Below are 21,404 nucleotides of genomic sequence, written 5' to 3'. Positions count from 1 at the left end.
AAATATTTAAAAATTAAGTCCTTATACCAATGAAACTATAGTGTCAATCCATTTGATGAACTAGTTGACAGGCCTTGCTTGTACGTGAAATCATAAACATTTCATGTAAACTTTTGTGCATTTTCCGAAAGTCTGTTTATTAACAATCACGTTGCAAAGCTACTATAACCATTTATTCTCTGACTAATATTTATTGTGATTCTTATATAACACTTGGTAAGTTACTAGTTGGAAGTTGTCATGGTCCTGTACAAACGCCTTGATATTACTATTGTGTGTACTGATCTTAGTTGGACAACTATTGAAAAACAGGAAGCATTGGATAACCGTTTTATTAGAGTACGAAACTCTTTAGCAGTCGGTATCCAGTACTCCACAAAGGGTTGGACCCGGAATCTTCAAGTGCTATAGTGAGCCCATACTCTTTAGACCACTTGGTCATCACTCAATGGTTTATGGTCCTATTCTCTATGATTACTTATTTTCGAAGTAGCAACATCTAACACTACGAATTTCATGTATACCAACTTTGAGAACAAAGTCATACCTCTTTCTCATGTGCATCTTGAAGAGCTTAAAAAAAACGGGGAAGGAATATCAGTATAAGAACTAATGGTGCTGAACGTCTCGATAAAAGCAATGTCTAGTGTTTACGCATTACTGACTAGAAAACCTTACAAGTTAATTAGATGATTAACATTTCTTCTAGAATACATTGGTTGTGAAAGCTGTTGATAGAATGTAAGCACATTTACTTTCTCATCATAAAATCAACCTTTTTTGCTGAAACCAACGGAATAAGTATTTATAAAAGGCTGTAGATCGTATTTTTTAAAACATCATAATGAACTGCTACAACCTCTAGTCAATATACAACCAACTGGAATAAATGTCCTAAAACTCAAAAGTCATATGTTGACTAACGTTCAACAACAGTATATCTTTATTCTTTACTTTACAGATATTTTATTTGTTTATGCGTAAAGTTCATACAACTGTTGCACTTGGAACTTATACCGCGTGATTTTTCTACAGAACTTTATAGACAAAGTATGACCTTCAGCGATAAGAAACATATCCTGTGCCTCGATAAGTGCATTATAAAATACTGATCGATTAATAGATAACTAATTCGTATTACAAGGTAATATGATTCAACAACTAGATGAGAAACGTTTTTGTATAGAATCATTATTTTTGTTTATATTGGGTGCCCTAAATGCCCTGGTACGACTGAGGGTGGGGAGAGTCCACTCTTCCCCTCAAAATTCTTTCACATAGCCACGCGTATACAGCCACTGCCACGGAATTCCTACTCACTGCTTTCTCGAGGTGGGGTGTTGTTTATGGAGTCGAGAAGACGAAAAGGGAATGTTCGGCGCTTTAACCGGGTTGGTGGATGTGGAGAATACATTTAAGAAAGTTGGAAAACCCTGATTCCAAATCAATGGTGCACATGTGTTTCAGGATACTGAGGGAACAAATGAAGTATGAACCTATTGTTAGTCACCAGCTACCATGGGACTGCACCTCCTAACGTTGCCCCATTGCCTTGTGGATTAGACATTTAGGTCAAACGTTCTGGGTGTGGCCTCCTAAGAAGAGTACCTGTTTCGGTTTAGGCTTCCAAGCGGTGTGTGTGTGGCGCACATCTATTTGGTGCCTCTTTGTACCGATGTCTATGTGTTTAAATAAATAAAATCTATATTGGGTGGATTTACCACACACTACTACAATAGAATAAATTGTTTCATCACTTATCAGTGGTATGATGAAATTAATGATAATAAATGGAGGACAGTTAACTGATGAAGCGAATTGGCATCAGTTTATTATTAAGTAATCGAAATTGTTAACGGAGTGGTTATTATTCAAATATATGTATGAACAACAAATTATTTAAATAAAACAATGGTTTCACGCTATGGAAATAATTCTTCGTTCAAAAGTTTCTTTCCAATTAGAAACTCTTAACAACTTCATGTCGATTAGTGATTGCGTTGTATATCTATCAAAGATAATCAAGTATCGTCGGATTGCTTAACGTTAAGAAAGAGTTTTCTTTGTTTATTCTTTACAGTAATCAGTGCTAAGGCATTCTTACTTTGATTAAGTAAGCTTTGAATATTTGTCATAAACTTGAATTTGCTCAATCTGGAGTTGAATGTATGCGATTGAACTTACTTACTCACTTATACCATTGAAAGCTAGTGATAAAAGTATATACAACATATACAGGAAGTTGTTTAGTGTTGTTACCTATCAAAATGCAATCACAAAGAAACTTAATTTTATATTTGTATATTGAATATATTGAACTATTCCATGGAAAGTATAAATAATACAAATCCAATTCAATTACCAATCGGAAATTCGTATATTTAGTTTTAAGAGCCAGAGATACAATCCAGTAGTAGTTAAAAGCTGCCAAATGCTTCCACCAAATTTTCAATTTCAACTCATCAAACCTTGTGTAATGGCATATAATAAAACTTACATAATACAATCACATTTTTTTGTTTTTGTTATTTCTTACCTTTTTATACATCATCTATTTTCTCTTTTTTTTCTTCTTCTTCTACAAATTCACATATTTATTAGTATGGTTACCGTTATTACTATTTTATATTGTTATTATTTCAAAGATATCACTGAAAAAATAATTAAGTGAATGGAAAAAAGGATTGAGTTTAGACAATATCATCAATAAGAGTATGAAGAGACCAGACCATAAACATCTCTATACGCATAAAGTTGTATGTTCCATACAAAAATTGTGTTTTCACTTCATTTATTTGTTTGTTAAACTATAGATTTAAGTAATAATAAGAATAAATAATAAGGTGCTGTTCAACATAGAAATGTATATATTATGTATAAGTTAAGAAGACTTTTGTTCATTACCCTGAGTATTCTTTGATAACCTTTGCGCTCGACGTTCATCAATCCATTTACGAACAGCTGAACGTAAATTTTCTTGTGGTTCAACTTGAGACATTGTTAATGGTTGTCTACTAAATGGATCAGTAGAATCACTAAATTAAAAATAAATAAAATGAATGTTTTTCAGTGTAAGGGGATTGATGCAAGTTGTTCAACTTTGCAATTTGTATCACAAACTGAGTTTAGTAAGACAACCACTGAAAACCGGGAAACTGTAAAGGTCGATCCGTGATATAAACTTCAAAGAGTTGATATTGATAAAATTTTTAGATATACATATACTAGTTCATTATTGATTGTGTAATCAATGTTACGTTGTCTAGTCCCTAGTGTGCTGATCAAACCCTACCGATGAGCAGTTGCGATGTAAGTAGCACCAGTTTAATTGATGTGATAATATCACGGTTGATGTTTTGTGGTTGACAGGAATCGACTATGACACTGAAGGTAGCAGTCGTTCGATGCTTACTCTTTGAAACCAGAAAATACTAAAAATTATTTCGATGACACAAATAAACCAAAGCTATATCAGTCACTTAGATATAAGTAACGTAGACCCTGGCACATACTTTCAACAATTTAAGTTGCCACGCCTCAACACATGATATTTGCTGGTGTAGAAGTAGGTCGGGAGAATGTTAGGAATGGCCAAAGCAAGAAGTGGCATTAGTCCATGAAGTCATGGAATGTTTGGCCAAGTCGCGTTCGTTAGTGCGAATTTCCAGGTTGGTCAAAGGTGTATAAAATGATGACCTAGTTGTTAAAGCACAAGCTAATCTCAACTCTTCTCCAAACAATTATTTAATGAAAGCAATTACTTAGTAGTACTCTTTGGGATTTCAAGCACGAAAAGCAGAATACGCGAGGCTATACTACTTCGAAATTAGGCCATTTTTAGTTATTTTAAAATGTAACAAAAATACTGGGGAATTGTACACACTTTTTCTTTAGAGCACATTGTGTTATACAAAGAATCAAAACTCTCAACCTCTCATATCTATAAAACCAATATATCAATTTCATAACTCTCATTGTGTTCAACTACAAAGCAGACGGATTCGAAGAGACCTGGGGCTTTACATATCATAATAAGTTGAGTAGGATTTAAATTTATGCTGTAATAAAGCTGAGTAGTCAAGTGAACCACAATTTTACACTGTGAAAATATTGATCGACGTGCACACCGTCGCCCTAGTACGACCGAGTGGGGAGAGTCCGCTCTCCCTCTTGAAATGCTCTCACATGGAAACGCGTATATAGCCTCTGCCACAGAAGTCCTACTCACTGCCTTCTCGTGACGGCGGTGTTGTTTATGAAATTGAGAGGACGAAAAGCAAATGTCCGGTGCTTTAAACGGGTTGGTGGACACGGAAAGTTCATCTAGGGGAGTTGGAAAACCCTGATTCCAAACCAATGGTGTACATGGACCCCAGTATCATGAGGGAACAAATGGCGTATGAACCAGTCGTTGGTCACCGGCTACCATGGGACTGCATCTCCTAACGTTGCTCCACTGCCTTGTGGATCAGATCTTTAGGTCAAAGGCCCCGGTTGTGGCCTTATAAGAAAATCGCCTGCTTCGGTCTAGGCACCTGGGCAGTATTACAGCTCTCACACAAATCAAATGAGATTTGTGCGGCGCATATATACCTGGTGCCCCTTTGTACCAATATTTATGTGCTTAAATAAATATCTTGTGCACACCGTAGCAGTAGTGCATAACTTCTATTTGATAAAAAAAACTACAGAGCGATAATTCTTTATTTTAATACTTCCAATTGCGCATTATATTATATTTTACGAACCTTTCATATACATTAACAACCTAATTGATTTAAGTCACTACTTATTTTCTAATCCGAGTGGATTTTTGTTTGTTCGTTTTCTTTAGACTTTAGAATAGTTTTAACTAATTTGCTAAATGTTGTACCCCACTCACTAACATGCATTTTAAAAAAGCGTTAACAATGAACAATAAACACTGGACAGTTATTTCATCCTAGTATGAGACTACTGCTCAGGAGTGTGAACTCACGAACACACCAGGGATGGAATTTAGGGCCTTAAGGTCTCACAGCGAATGCTTGACCTTTAAAATAGAGTTAGCATCCCGATGGTTTGCAGTCTCATCTCCAGATAATTTGTGATATTACGAAAATATCGCTTACTGCTATTAGTGATATTTGTCTCATACCGTATGCAAACAAAACAGATGTCCAGTATTTCCAGATTTTTAAAAATTATGTCAGCTAGTGATGTGAAAATTTCACCATTATCTAGTTACAAAATCATGAAAATATCACTACGATGGTTAGCAATCTTTAAGTATTCAGGGACTTCACGATAACTATTAACCAACTTCTAAAAACGAATATTTACATGATATTTGACATTAGGTTTTAAGTTGTAAGAACCAAGTAGGGTTTTTTTACATAACCGAATCCAGCATTATTGCACTGTACAACGATAAGTATGCGTTTAAATTCCCTCAGTAAAAACAACCAACATTTTTTTATTTCTCACGTCTCTGTATTTTGTCAGCGCAGAGTTCGAGTCTCAATAAAAACACCAACACTGACATAAAAGTACATCCAACCGACAAGTCTTAAATAGGACGAAATCCACGTCCTGGATCTGAATCCCAATCAACATTCAGCTTTAATTAGAAATCTTTCTTTTACACTAATTTTTATCATATTCCTTCGTTAGAGAATATCGTTGAGAAAAGATTTTGTAAAACATGCACTGATTATTTGTTAATATAATCCTACAGGAAAAGTAACTGGTAAAACGTATACCTATATTTGATTACAAAAAGATAAGTATATAAGTTCTCATTAAATGAAACATACTTTAACAGATGACGATATATAGTTTTACGATCAACTATATGACCCGATGTAGGCAACTTCACAGGATCCTCCATTAAACAACCCATAATTGGATCAATAAATTCATCTGGTGCATCATCTACATCTAGTTCTTCATTAGTTTTTATTACATTTTCAGCCTAATCATACAACAGAAAGAAAAATTGACCAGATGTTAAATCTAACGTATGTTTTGGCTTCATCAAATCTTATGCTAAATTTCAGATAATCATTAGAAAACTTCAACGCAAATGCTTGCATAGAAGATATCAGTGAGGCAGAAATTTCCGGTTAGATATTTGGAGGAGAAAAAAACAAGGAAATTTTTAAAATAAGTTTTTCACCATAGTTCTATATTTATATACAAGTTCAATAATAATAATAAAATCGACATAAATCACGTGACTTGTGTTATAATAATGTGAATTAGTAAGAAAATGTACAATTTGTTGAACAATTTATATCCGACTTTCAAGTTTAAAGAAATTACTGACATGCACTTTTTCTCTACTGTCTATTTACATTTAAAGGTGTACTTCAAAGTTAAGGGCAATGTTAACACTTTAAAACTTATGGTCTAAGTAAGAAACTATCTTGAAATACACGTGTTCATCGTTGAATGTAAGATGGAGGGATATGATGGAAATAGTTATTCATGCATTCTTTAACTTGTATTGCTTGTTATGCTCTTCTATTATAGTAAGAGAGTGATGAACAAGTGAACCGTTTGCTATGGTACTAGTAAGAGTAGTAGCGATCATTGGATGGATAAACAAAATGAGATAGTCACTCATTCCTATAAATCATCGATCGATACACACGTTGAATTTAGTTTTAAGTAGGGAAGATAAATAGAAACAGATTGATGCTCAATGTATAACATATGGATATTGACTGGATCAGAAACAAATCAAATTTACTGGCTATCAATTTTAATATGAACTAAAGAATTGTTCATTTAGAATTACAGAATAGTTGAAAAGCAATTAATTGAAAATGATAAGGTAAAAAGGTTTGAAAATTCATATTAGACGAATTAGACAAGAACAATAGGAATACAAACTTGATGATAAATCATTATAGAATTAAAGTATCTGTTATATCCCATGGAGAATCATGAATGGTAACTTTGAGGACTATTTATGGACCAATGTGATATGTATGCTTCCTACTGTATAATTGTTAAGTAACTAAAGTATCCATATTCGTGTCCCTCTTATTATGAGCTTTATTTTGACCTATGAGCTATTATTATACGATTTACAATTCTTGAGTTATCCCCAGTCTATTGATTACTGTTCCTCCGCCAAATCTTGTACAAACGTTATTTTCTATTTTATGGTACGATTGGGTCAGTCTGTTTGGTATATAAACCCAGTATGTTTGAGAATAATGATTCATATTGCAGAGGCTGTTATTGGTGTTTTGGACTTAACTGGCTGGGCTAGGCAGGAAGAAGGGCCGATACTCACTCTAGACTGCTCGTACGGTTTTCGTGTGTAACTGTCCCAATCGATAATTCGCTGCTCTCTGATTGGCGGTCTTATCACTCATATATAAACAGGACACGCACGCAGGCAATCAATATAACAGTATCATAAATAATTGTAATGTAAAGTAAAGAAATTTGACATGAATAAATATTGTGATTACTTTTCTATTAACACATTTATCAGATACATATTTATATATTTGGCTTTAAGTCACATTCTAAGCGTAAATATTAATGATATTACTAGGTTGCTCAAAACCAAAGTATAATTGAAGCATGAAATGAACTTGTACCTTAATCGATGAGAATTGAATGCTTTAGTCACTGAGCCACTCTACTCCACTAGTTATGTTTTAATTGTAAGTTTATAGTATGAACACATATATGCATCTAATAAGTGGATGGATATAAATGAAAATCTGATTTACATTTTCAACAAATATATATATATATATATATATTCGTATTCCTTTCATCATACGCTTTCGTCTGACCTATTGACTATTATCATACGATTTACTATTCTTAAGATATTCCCAATTTATTAGTGACAGTATCTCACAATTACAGACACTTTCAGGCTTGATCTTACATATTTGTTATTTTCTATTTTGTGGTATGATGCGGTCTGGTTTGCTCGTAAATAAACCCAGTATGTCTGAAACATATGATTCGTATAACGGAGGCTGATATTGGTCTTCTGGACTAAACAGGTTGGGTTTGGAGAGAAGCTACTATCTCGGTAGACCAACAAAGACTCAGAATTGACTCTGGACTGCTCGTACTAATTTATGTGTCATTAGTCTGATCGTATAAGTAGGTGTCTCCGATTGGCGATCGCATCATGTGATATAATTATCAAGGCATGAGGACATAACAACATTATGTATCTCAAAAACTATTTATTCTTCGATGAAGTAATAACGTTAGTTCGGAAAACATTTAAAACTACAGTCATTGACAAATGTTTTGTCTTTATTGAAGTCATAAATAAACGTCTTGTAAATAATGGTGCTATAACCCACTAATAAACATAAATCAACTAAGATAAAGTTTTGCATTCACTATAACATTTCATCCACACAAACTGTGCTACTGAATTCACATCATTAAGATAACTAGTCAAATTATTGTGTTACAACAAAGAATAAGTTGATTTTAATTCTCTTAGTCATACAGACAGATAAATGACTAGAACGGACTTACGATTTATCGACAACACATATACAAAGGGAATTATACATAAATAATAATTCGTAGACATACTTTAATTAGGCGAACAGCTTCAGCGAATTTATTGCATAAATCTATTGGTGCAGCAATTCGATCTAATACACGACAAGCTTGATCTAACAAATCTGGTGTAAATGATCTTTCATCACTGACAACAGCTCTACGAAATGATTCCGATGATGACGGCAACGAAGGAGAGGATGTTGCTGATGATGGTGAGGAAGCATTCAAAGATAATTTATCAGAGAGCAAGAAATCAAGAGGAATGGTTTAGGGAAAATAGAATCTAGTATCATAAAACATCGATCAGGAGAACAAATGATCATATTAGTTGTATTTGCCACAGACTGATTTCAATAAGTGTACCACTGAAGACAAGGGAGCACTGGACAGCCATTTCGTTCCAATTAAGGACCCTGCAGGAGTGAGGATCCATGACCGCATCATGGATAGAACACAGGACCTTCAGGTATGGTGGCAGAAGCCTAACCAATGGAATCACTAGGTCAAGATCCAATTGTATGATTCCCGCTTTCGTCCGTTTTTAATACAAAGCGAGGGTCATACAATGTTATAGGTAACAACTGCTTCACTCTCTAGATGTCTAAACTGCACTGGTCACCAATTCCCACTAGAACTTCAGGAACGTCTTAAAGTCAATTTGTGAACAATACAACCTACAAATTAAACCACTTTCCACAAAACCCCTTCAATGATATCTAGTTGTGTACAATCTAATGACATCTTTGCTTATCAAGATAATTTTCGATTATGAACATGAAAATTACATAAGTAGATAAAGTTTTTCATAGTTAAAGCCTTCACGCCATCTTATATACTTTGAATTATTGCTTCATGCTCACATAAAATACTGTTGATAAGTAAATATTTCATTATATTAATTGATATATATCTTACTTAAATTACACCAGAGTTTTGCAGATCAATTTTCCTCTATTCATTATACTAACCAAGTTTAGAAAAGGATGACTTTGACGAGAGAGAAAATTGCAAGTGAAAACTAATATACTCTTAATAAATGTATCATATAATTGACAATCATTATTAAAAAAAGATTGAATATATTTCTTTCTTAGCTAATCGGAAATATACAAGTGTAGGATTGAAATAGAATAAAAAACAAAGACCGCAATATACTATATAAAAGTGTCAACTTAAATTAGTTATGATAACAATTAGATCATTCGAAACTAATCTTAGATATGAACGTTATACTGAACTTAAAAAAAGGATGGAATATTTAGAGTTGATTATAAGAACCGGTATATATTCAACAATAAATTTCTTTTATACATTTGTAGAATGTGTAATGGGAAGACTTTGCTTTCTTTGATATAATTAAAAACTAAAAACAGACGATGATTAGATATAAAGAATAATTTAAAGAAAATTCATTTGAGTAGTATCATGTTTAAAGTTTCATCCAACTGTAATATAAAAACGCAGCCTAATATATTACTTATTTAACAGAGTTCAATGTATTATAACATGATGGATAACAAACTAATACTTATTGAATTCTGTAAATCGCTGAACAAGTCAGATAGTTTTTAAATCCATTTGTTTTTATCATCATGAATAGAGTTGTCATATACAGAAGAAAGTCAGTGTTATTTTGAAAGAGACTAAAAATAGCAATTTGGAAGACATATTATGTAATTACGTTTATTTATGTAGGAGGAAACAATAATAATCATTTAACATAGGCCATAACATCTCATAGACTAATAAATTACATTCTATTAATTTTATCAGTCTACATTTGTGTGGACACACATAAACATGGAGTAGAAATTGGAGCATTTAACTAGGAATAGGTAAAACAAACATCGAAATGGCTTTAGTTAGAATAATAATCTTGAATGAGAGAAGATAGCAGACAATTATACTTTTCTAAAAATACCCCAATAAAATAAAATCAATAATTAATTTACCGATTGTTTCAGCATCCGTTTCAACTGCTGAATCAGATCCACGAGCTAATATCTGGTATATTGCAGAAATTTCTAGTACCATAATATCTGGTTTAAAACCATAAGCAGCTTTATCACGTACATTTAGATCACGTTGTTTTGGTCCTACCTATTATATGAAATGAAAGAATATACATTTATATTTATTTACTAAAAGAATATGGAAAGGAATTATTGTTCATCCATAAGAATCACATTAATACAACGTAATAATTAGGCAGGATATTTATCAAGTGGATGATAGTTTAAGACTTCAACATGTTACTAATAAGTCAGTCAGCTACAACGTAGGACCAGGCACATATATGCGTCGGTCCAAGTTGCTGCACCTCATTAGCACAACAAGATGAACACCAAATTCGTAGAAGTAGTTACTTCAATAGTAGTAATATATTTAAGGAAGATTGTGTATAATGATAAAATACAGGAAGAAAGAATCACTTGGTAGAGAGAAAGATATACAGCAATTTTAACCTCATAGTTTAAGGGAAGACAGAGAGTGTATACACCTACGCCATTATGATCGATTCTGAGCCATGTCACCCACAGTCTCCAAACATTGGTTACGATAGTCACGTGGACCCCAACCAAAGAGTCTGCATCTATCAACATGGCTCAGACTAGAAGTTAGTGGCTCCAAGGACTGATGCCACGATTTGGTTTGGCCGCCCCTAACTTTCTTCAAGCCATCCCCAACACTAGTCAGCAATGTGTGTCGAGGTAATTGTTGTTCAGGTATACCTCATTATTAATAAACACTAAAGTAAGGCTAGAAAATAAATCATTACAAAAACGAACTGATAAATTAAGCAAATAAGAGTACAACCTAAGATATAAATGGCCCTTAAATGCCCTGGTACGGTCGAGGGTGGGGAGAGTTTGCTCTCCCTCTCGAAATTCTCTCACATGGTCATGTATATACAACACTGCCAGGGATGTCCTACTCACTGCCTTCTCGCGGCATTAATGTTGTTTACGAAATCGAGAGGACGAAAAGAAAATGTCCGATGCTTTAACCATATTGGTGGATATGGGAATCCATCTAGGGAAGTTGGAAAACCCTGATTCCGAACCAATGGTGCGCATGAGGTCCAGAATCTTGAAGGGACAAATGGTGTAAAAGTTAGAGAACCAAAGTAAGAATATGGTATAGCGAAAATCAGTTTAATAGATGGATTGGATTCTTATCAAGTGGTTTATCTTTCACTATATAGTTAATACTCTTCAAATAAAAATCATCTAATTAGTTTTAAGAAATGTATGGTCGAATCTCTCTCAATCTCGCAATCATGACGAGCAATGGTTGAGAGACAACTATAGTCTCTCATAACATATTTATTCAATTCATTAACCAGGTACATATTAGAATACTTGACTTCAAGACACACTTTAAGTATGAGAGGTAGTGATACTATTCGATTATCTAAACCGAAATAGGTGGAAGGAGGTTTGAACTACCTTTATCATCTGTTAGTTTACTGTTTTTGTTGATAAAGTTGTGCAATTCACTCTCCACCCATTGAACACAATTGTCCAGCATTACTGTTTCAGAAAACTAACAGAAAAACTTAACAATCTCTTTTCAATAACCAAAAGAATTCTCTACTTGTACAGCCCTAACCATTTGTAATAAAAAAACCATAAAAAATACGGATATGACGGGGTGAAAAGATGACATTATTCAGATCAATACTCTTTGTATCGATTCATTATTTCTCCCAGGGTGACAGGTGTGAACTTTATTCAGTGTGACGTTTTAGTGTCTACATTTCTTACATCAAATTAATGTAAACTTCGTTCAATATGACAAGTGTGAATTTTCGTTCACTGTGAAACTTATTTTCTCCGTATCGATTCAGGTGAACAATATTCAGTATTGTAAGTAAAGATAGATAGGCTATATCAAGGCAACACGCACAGTATGCACATATGCCAATTAGAGACTGACCAGTTGCAGTCCTAAACATCAATGGGAAGATTCAAACAAACAATACTAAATGAATTTAATATTCAGTATGTTTTTACCGTAACTCTGCACAGTTCCCTATGAGATATAATTCTGAGTACAAATTGGCTGTTAGTCTAATGATGACATAATTTATGGGAATTGTTTAGAGACGTGTTTTTAGAGAATCAATAAATTCTGACTGCACTGGTCTTTTGTGCTTTCTGCTTCGTGCCGCAGATATTGCAATAACTCCTGATAGTCAAACAAAACCAGTAATATCCCAAACATAACGGATAGGACACATGGATACAACAATTATTAATTCCTATCATAAATACAATAAAAATCCATTATATCACGTTATTACCAACTTAATTTATTCTTTAATATTCTATAATTTTCTGTTGCCTTATTTAAACTATGTCTATTTCACTGACCGATCAAAACATAGGTCTATATACAACATCATAATAACTTTGTTTATCTATTTACCCAATAAATGTGATCAGTTAGAAATAAAACAAAAAATATGGATAAACAAGAAATAAAAAATAATCATTACCATCATCGTCACGAGTTTAACTTACAAGTCTTGTCAAGAAATAATTTAGCATACAAGCCACTCGATCAACCAATATTGGATGTGTAATTAATTGTGAACATAAAGTGATCACTCGACGTAATGTAGCAATAGTGTCTAATCCAAGCATAATATGATGTCGTGCTAAACGACCTGTATGTGCAAACAATGCTTCGTCTGAAGAAGATGATAATCTAATATAACAAGAAAATGATGATAAAGTATAAATATACAAACACACTGCACTTATCATAGATTGGTCTTAATTAGAGTATAACTGAAAGCCAAGGACCATCGGAATGTTTCGTTCTAGTATATGACTCTTCAACAGCTCATACCCTAGATGCCAACGAAGACTGAACCCTGAATCATCGAGTCTCGGAGAGAACGCTCAACCAGTAGAACGACTGAGTCAAGGTCAAACTGTACAACCCTAAATCCAATAAACTTTTGGAAAAAACTAGATGATCATTCAGTTCAATCGCTGATTATTGTTTCGCTTTTGACATGTATAGACTCCATCAGCCACCACTTTTCACAAAAATCATACTATGGAATCTGAGGATACAAACAATTCTTGAGAAATGCCAAATGGTCAATGATTTCGTCCAGATCCTTTTGGAATAGAGTGATTATGCAGTACGACGAACCAAACATGTAGGATTCACAAGGTTTAACTCCGACAACAGTAACTGGAAAGTTCTACGACTTGCAAATAGACTTTGGATTATTGAACATAATTATTGGTAGGCAGCAATAGGCTGAGTAGAATGCCACCGATTACCAGCACAAACAATCACAAATCGTATTAAGAGCCGGTTCATTACGAAATTGATACAACCGATTAAGAACCTATTAAAAGTATCCACATAGGGTAACAATTTGTCATCAGACTAAGCTAGACGTTATGATTAAGGGTATGTTGAAAAACGAAGTTATTAGGCTATCCACATATCTATTTATGGTTGATGTTGTGTAATAGGATCGTGGGTTTCTAAACACATGAACACTTTTACTAACTCTAATACTTTACAAATTTGATGAACATCAATATTATTTGGAATCGTTGAACATCACTAACATATAGAAAATTAAAATGATCATGAGAGAAGCTACCCTTTATAAGAGATAAAGATTATTTCAACTCTCAAGTATTTAGTTATAGTTTCAATTTATGTATACATCCAGAAAGATATAGTTCCACAATGAATGTCAGATTTTCATAACAGTTAAATTTCTTTCGAACATGTTTTTTTCGGTTACCTTTAAACATTGGTTTTATTGATTAATCTTTGATTGATGTGATTCTAGTATCGATGGCAGCATTTATTAAACTATTAAAATATTGAACGGTTCGCTTTCTAACACCTACTTACGTGTTTGCTGCAGAATTACTTACTGGGGAGTAATCTAATCCTTATGGCAGTGGATATCATTCGATTACTTTTGCAAATAACATATTGTCTTGTCAACTGTTACACTAAACTAATAAAACCTTATCTAATTGAACTGAAATAAGGGATTTTAATTTGTTTCATATCCATAAAATTTTACTCGCGATTCACGTCATATCAAATCACATACGCATAATGGGTTATAATCTCATGAATTTAATATTGGCTTATATGATTATGTAATTCATATCAAAAAAGCTTACCTCCCACCACATTTATCTCTTTCACGTTCAGTTTGTTTAAGTTGGGCTAATAAACTAAGGGCTTCATCTAACAAAAAGATAGCATCATTCACCAAAAGTGATAAAAATTGTAGAAATAACGGAGGATTCACATCATCGATATGCGCTAAAGCTTCATTTTCTAAACGCTTAATGTTTTAAAAAAACAATGTACAAATAGTTAGACAGACAGATATTAAACTAATGGGTAGTAACATATTAATTTATTGCAATCAGTTGCATACAGTCTAAGGGAGCCTAACAACTATACTAACATATATGTGAATAAATCAAATGTGAAACTTTATTCTTCGTGTATCGAACAATACCCTCAGTAGAGTAAAATACAGTAATCTTAAAAGAGAAGACAAAATAGATATTACCGCGTAAGAAGAAAACAACTCAGTGGTCATAAAATGATTATAGTTTATCGGACAGATATTAAAATCGGATCTACTTATTTCTTTGAAAAAAACATTAGAAGTCACCTGATAATTCCAAGAAAAAGTAGTTAAAAGCCAGGAGAATATTGAAAAAAAGGACTAATCGGTCATTCAGAAAATTCTAAAATAATTTTAGATAATGATAGGTTACAGATTAAGTATCCTAATTGGATAATTACCGAATTTGTTACAAATTTTAGTAAGTGTTTTAGAAGCTTACAGTTGTGAGGCTACACACAATCTTATAAACAGACGAAGGTTCATAAACAACACATCTTTTTCATGGTTCAAGAGTAGAAAATTACCGAGGACTTGGAAACGGTTAGGAAACATAATACGACATACCAAAAATAACAAGTTTGATACTCTAAATGAAACTGTTTTGAGATAGATACATCTTTAGCGAACTATGTGGTAAAAGAAAAATACCAAATAAACACAAGATGAGAGAATTTTTACCTAAAAACAAAATAATAACAGTAATAATAAAAGTACTAATCGTGTGAAAAATGAACCGAAAATAACCTAATTTAAATCAGATAAACAGACACAATCAAGTACAGCTTTACGTAAGGACTGGAATTAGTTAACGTTTTTGCATAGCTCATGAAGAAAAAGTCAATAAATGATAAACACACTAACCAAAAATGTGAATAAAAGTGGACAGATATGTAGGGAATAAATGAAAAACTAAACAGGGATATGAAGAAAAAAGTGAATATATATTGGCGAAACCATGGTGAAGTTTAAATAGAATAACTTCAGGATTCCTATATATATAACACTGAATCAAACAATTAATGACATTATGTTATGACGTAGGTATGCTGTTCCACAATAATACTATTACTTCTAGGTTGTAAAGAAATCGAGGACAATCAACGGAATAAATGAATTCGTATTCTTCTTCTGCTAAGATCGTTGTTTTGATTTTACTTAGACTATATTCCTCTATATATCTGAAACTCCATAGTTTTGAAGAATGATACCTAGAAACTTAAACAGAGAATTTTCGCCATTTTGAAGGGATGAAACGCACTTGACCTCTCTCTTTCTATATATATATATATATATATATATATATATATAACTTGACCAATGAATCAAATTGTTCAACATATGAAGAACTAATTCAAAAATAATAATGACGGACTGTAATGAGTCATAAGCCATAAAAAAACCAGAAAGCAAAGGACAACTGTTTTCACCATAGTTTGTGACTCTTGAGCAGTATTGTAGATAAATAACACCACAGGGGTTTAAGCCCAGGACCCTTAACTACGGCGGCTAATGAACAACTTTTTCACAAGGAGTCCTAATGTTCAAATGATTGGTGGGGTCTAACCCTATCAATAATGAGGTAGATATTAAGATTGGCAATGTAAAAACGTCGTAAAATACTAAGTGACTGAAGTGAGGAACGTGGTTCAATGGATTGAGGCTTAATATTTAAAATCAATTTTGTTCACTTTCGGACCTAAAGACCGTAAATATGATTCTGTGTGGCTTCATAGAAGTGGACTACTAAGGATTCTTGAACAAAAGAAAAACAACTGACCAGTGTTTCCTGACTTTTTCTTAAAGTGATTGTAGTCTGTAGTAAAAATTAATTCCATAAACACTCTAACTTCTATGAAGATTAAACAATTCAAGGTGAGTTATGAAAAGAAGTCATCAACTTTACTAATTGAGAAAAGAAAAAAATATAAAAATAACATTAATAGACAAACAATCGGTATAATAGTTCAGATGCAATATGCTCAAAGTTTACATAGTATGATACTAGGTTTATATGTTAGAAACGCTATTGTAAACAAATTCTTCTTTTAAATTTAATGATACCACTTCCCAGAATTTATTTAGCAGAAGTTATGTGAAATTTTTTTTAAAAAAAGAAGTATTAATTTCATAGTATCAGTGATAGATATTTTTTTATTTAGGCCTTGGAATCACGGTTTTCCAACTCCCCTAGGTGGACTTTCCGTGTCCACCAACCCGGTTAAAGCACTGGACATTCGCTTTTCATCCTCTCATTTTCGTAAACACCCCCGGCAGAGGCTATATACGCGTGGCCATGCGAGAGCATTCCGAGAGGGGGAGCGAACTCTCCTCGCTCTCGGCCGTACCAGGGCATTTAGAGGCCAGTGATAGATAGTTCAGGTACGATGACTTAATCATTATATAATGATTAATAAAACCAAAACCTAGATAATAAAACTTTGCAACACTGTCAAACATCATGTTTTTAAGAGTTTAAAATCCCTATTTCAAAATCTTTACAAAATAATCTGCTTTTAAATTGACAACATAGAATGGTTTAAATGAGTTAAAACATTCTAAATTCAAGAACTTGCAACGTGATATGATGATAAGTAAAATCTGAATATTGATTAAAGTGTAAGTGATTTAAGAAATTAATTTTGTCTGATTATCCATAACATGTAATCACATCTTAGGGAGTAATTTAATAACCAGGTGAATTAGTTATATTTGTCAGCTACAACAGTTTAATTATGTAATATTGTAAATATGTGTTTGTACAGTAAGCTATTAATTAGTTAATATCAAGGGTTACTCACATAAAATTACTCAAAATCTAACTAATAACCAGTGTAAATCAAACGAAAATATAGGTGTATTCAGATATTGTTTTGATATATTTCCGGTGTATAATCAATCCTCATCTATTGCATTTGTTCTCTAGCATTGTGTCATACAAACTACAGTTCAGTACCAGTCTGCCGTCAGTCAGTCAGTTATAACGTAGAACCAGGCACACATATACATCGATCTAAGTTGCCATATCTCGTTAGCACAACAAGATGAACACCGGATTCATTGAACTAATTCAAAGGCGGTAATATATAAAAGAGAGGTTGTATATAAGGATGTAGTACAGGAAGGCATATATGAAGCGATTTTAATCTCAAGGTTTAAGGGAAGATAAAGAGTGTATACACCTACGCCATTGTGATCGATTCTGAGCCATGTCACCCACAGTCTCCAACCATTGGTTACGATAGTCACGTGGACCCCAACCAAGTAGTCTTCATCTATCAACATGGTTCAGACTCGAAGTTAGTGACTTCAAGGACTGATGCCACGTTTTGGTTTGGCCGCCCCAGTTTTCCGTAGTTTTAATACGATGGAGATAAAAAAAAATGTAACTGCATGTATTTGAATTAAAACAATTATTTTCTTTCAGCCAAGAAATGTAGATACCAGAGACAGAAAAAGTGATTATAAAAATAAAGATACAATCCAATGTGAATTATTAGTTCAAAAGTATAAACATACTTTTACAAGAAGCCAAGAAACTACTCTACATTATTATATCACCTAAGATTTACGCAGTACGGTTGATAATTCTGAAGAGAGCTGTACATATATTTCCCATAACTATGAATACGAATGTACAACTTAAGTAAATGATTTCGTTGAAAAGAAAAAATCCTTCGCTTAATTCTCTTTATTTTTATTAAAAAATGCCTGAGGTTGTCCGCAACGCTTTCAATATTCAATCACAATGCTGTATTCAACAACTTCAGTTGTCTTTGAGTTCATTTAACGGATAATTACTGTACATTAGAGTGCAATTTTCTCTAGATATTTTATTTCAATCAATTTCAGAATATATTTTTGTTTTTTCATACAACTAGTTGGTCTGTGCTAAGCTGACGTGCTGATAGCAGTGAATTGTAGATAACTCCAGATACAGGACTTTGATATGCAGTACTGATTTATAGAACTTAACGGTAACTTCTCGAAAATGCTGGATATAACACACTTATTGAAGACTGAAAACATTATGAATAAACCCCAACTAAATTATCTGTGTACGCAATTTTTAATAATATGATACTTTTCATTCCTTACCTTAAACTGTACATCATATAATGGTTTACCGTACCAATATCTTAAACAAGCATACATTGGACGTCGATAATGAAATTTTTCTTCAAATCCAACAGCAGCAGTTTGAGTGTCCGTTGCAGAGTTGCCACCATTGTTACTACTACTAGTACTACTACTATTATTACCAATATCTGTTTGACTATCACTACTGTTTAAGTGGGAACCAGGTTGATGTGATGAAGAATTTTGTGATGTAGATGATGAAGAAGCAGCTATCGCTGCATCAGCTGCACTACCAGCACTACCAACAACTCCAGTACCAGGTGATAATTCTATAGAGACAAATGCTGTAAGCAATGCTCTGACAGCATTACTCAATATAGGATCATTTGTGATTTCTGGATCTCGATTCATAAGTTGTTCACGTCTATGGCTAAGACAAAAAAAAGCAAAACAGTGAGGAAATAACTAGTCGAATTACTTAAATATAACATGTACTTAAAGAGGAATCATATCAAAAGTAATAATCTTAAATCTGTTAAACAGAAATCAACTTTCAACATTAGATCCTTTAGTCCCAAACTTTGGTTTCATGATTCAGAAACTGAGTCGTTTAGAAGACTCATCTCATGTATCAGCATAAATTATCTCACAGTAAATATGCACTTAAATTTGTTCCAGATGGTTTTTTGATGTTCCAGAGTTAAAATATTTTTCTTTGTCTATTCAAATCTTAATGAAAATAATTATTTCAACTGTAGAGATCCAGAGAAAGGAACTGTTGAAAATAAAACTTCACTGGTTTGAATTGTCATTCAGGATTTGCATTATACATACATATATCTGAACGCTGTGAGCTATGATGTGTTACACGGAATGCAATAGGATGGAGAAACTTCTAAAGAGACAACTCAAATATGCGGCATCAATCTACAACACGCACACAAAGCTCTATAATGTTTTTGCATAAAAATGTCTTTTTAAACCTAGAACATCTTTCTGGTTCGTAAGTATCATTATCAAGATTTTAATCGATAATTTCGAATAAATTGAGCATTGGATACATTGTTATAAATAAATAGTATGTCTGTAATATCCCAATGAGTAGAAAAATTAGATTTTCTGACGTTTTGTGACTCAGTGTAAGCCACTTCTTCGGAGAATAAATAAGCAAATTAAAATTGATCCAAGTTTAAATAGTTCCGTTTTTCTACTCATTGGGATATTACAGATATATTATTTATTTATTACCTTCTGGTTCGTAACCCATTAATCTTATATCTTGATACCAAGTATTTAGACTGGGAAGAAATGTACAACTAAGCTTGAATTTTACAAGAGTAGTGAAGCGTACAGCTTGTAAGTTGTACGAAATAGAATCCACTGTGCATGACAAATTTCTCACGCAATCCAATGCTCAATAATATTGATTTTTACACAGATCGTTCACTGAATAGTGCCCAATGTGACAATATCAAACATTTATTGCCTGAGCAAAATCGATTTTGTTGAAGTTGAATTCACAATTGTGACGACAAGTTCAACTAGAAAGACGTTCAAAGAGGCAACACAAAGATGAATATAGTATGTGCATGTTTCACGAGGCTTAATGGTTTAAGCACTGAACTCCAGCTAATAAGTTACAGGTTGGCCCCCTTCTTGCTAATAAATCTGTTTAGATTTTTAGAGAAGTTACAATTTTATAACCCACGTATCAAGTACGATGTACACACTACACTGTAAACAGTTAACTGAGTTATGTCACATTACATTTCACAATCGCAAAACGTAAACTAAAAATCAATGTATCGTATATGTGGGAATGAAAAAATTTCTATAAATCTTAAGATAGAAGTACAGAGACACCATCATCATGACGTAAATATGAAAAGTTACCCTTTTATAAAAACATTTCCGCCCATATACAAAGTGTATTACACATAAATAAGTTATTTGTCAGTCACATAAACACTATATTTCCTTAAGGACGAATTCGATTTCGGTAAATACAGTTTCTATCAGTTACAACCACCACTAGGGCAAAATAAATATGAAAATATTTAGTTATCACGATACTATATGGAGATATGTACTAGTTCTATTACACGAATTTCGCTCTCCGAAATTCCACCATGAACTTGAAATCTACATTCCTCCTGCCCATTTTTTACATGTTATTCTTCCTTGTATCGTTTAAAGACCAAATATATATTATGAATACGGAGGAATTCACTAATAACACAGCTTTTCGTAAATGCAGTAAAAGTTTAAGCTTACAAAAAGCTAATCATCGCGAGCGCACGTGTCAACCATGAAGTGTAATTGGCCATAGTATACTACTACATTGTACTTACATAGAACATACACCAAT

General features: G+C 33.0%; 1 protein-coding gene across 1 annotated transcript in view; it reads right to left on the bottom strand.

Moving 5' to 3' along the window:
* Positions 1-2,881: 2,881 nt before the first annotated feature.
* The window catches only part of Smp_030780 (putative ubiquitination factor E4a), a gene marked incomplete at its 3' end in the record, with an annotated part of 41,471 nt that continues 22,948 nt past the window's right edge, over positions 2,882-21,404 (bottom strand). Inside the window, exons 12-18 of the mRNA XM_018798046.1 lie at positions 19,055-19,466; positions 14,718-14,884; positions 13,068-13,254; positions 10,494-10,641; positions 8,572-8,744; positions 5,796-5,953; positions 2,882-3,035 (exon numbers count right to left, since the gene is read on the bottom strand). Of these exons, the coding sequence (XP_018653026.1) occupies positions 2,882-3,035; positions 5,796-5,953; positions 8,572-8,744; positions 10,494-10,641; positions 13,068-13,254; positions 14,718-14,884; positions 19,055-19,466 (1,399 nt within the window). The remainder of the gene's footprint in view (positions 3,036-5,795; positions 5,954-8,571; positions 8,745-10,493; positions 10,642-13,067; positions 13,255-14,717; positions 14,885-19,054; positions 19,467-21,404) is intronic.

Source organism: Schistosoma mansoni, chromosome 6 (assembly GCF_000237925.1).
Source record: "Schistosoma mansoni strain Puerto Rico chromosome 6, complete genome".
In the NCBI taxonomy this organism is placed as follows: domain Eukaryota; kingdom Metazoa; phylum Platyhelminthes; class Trematoda; order Strigeidida; family Schistosomatidae; genus Schistosoma; species Schistosoma mansoni.
The sequence above is the reverse complement of the archived record's forward strand: the minus strand, read 5'-3'. Positions and strand labels throughout refer to the sequence as shown.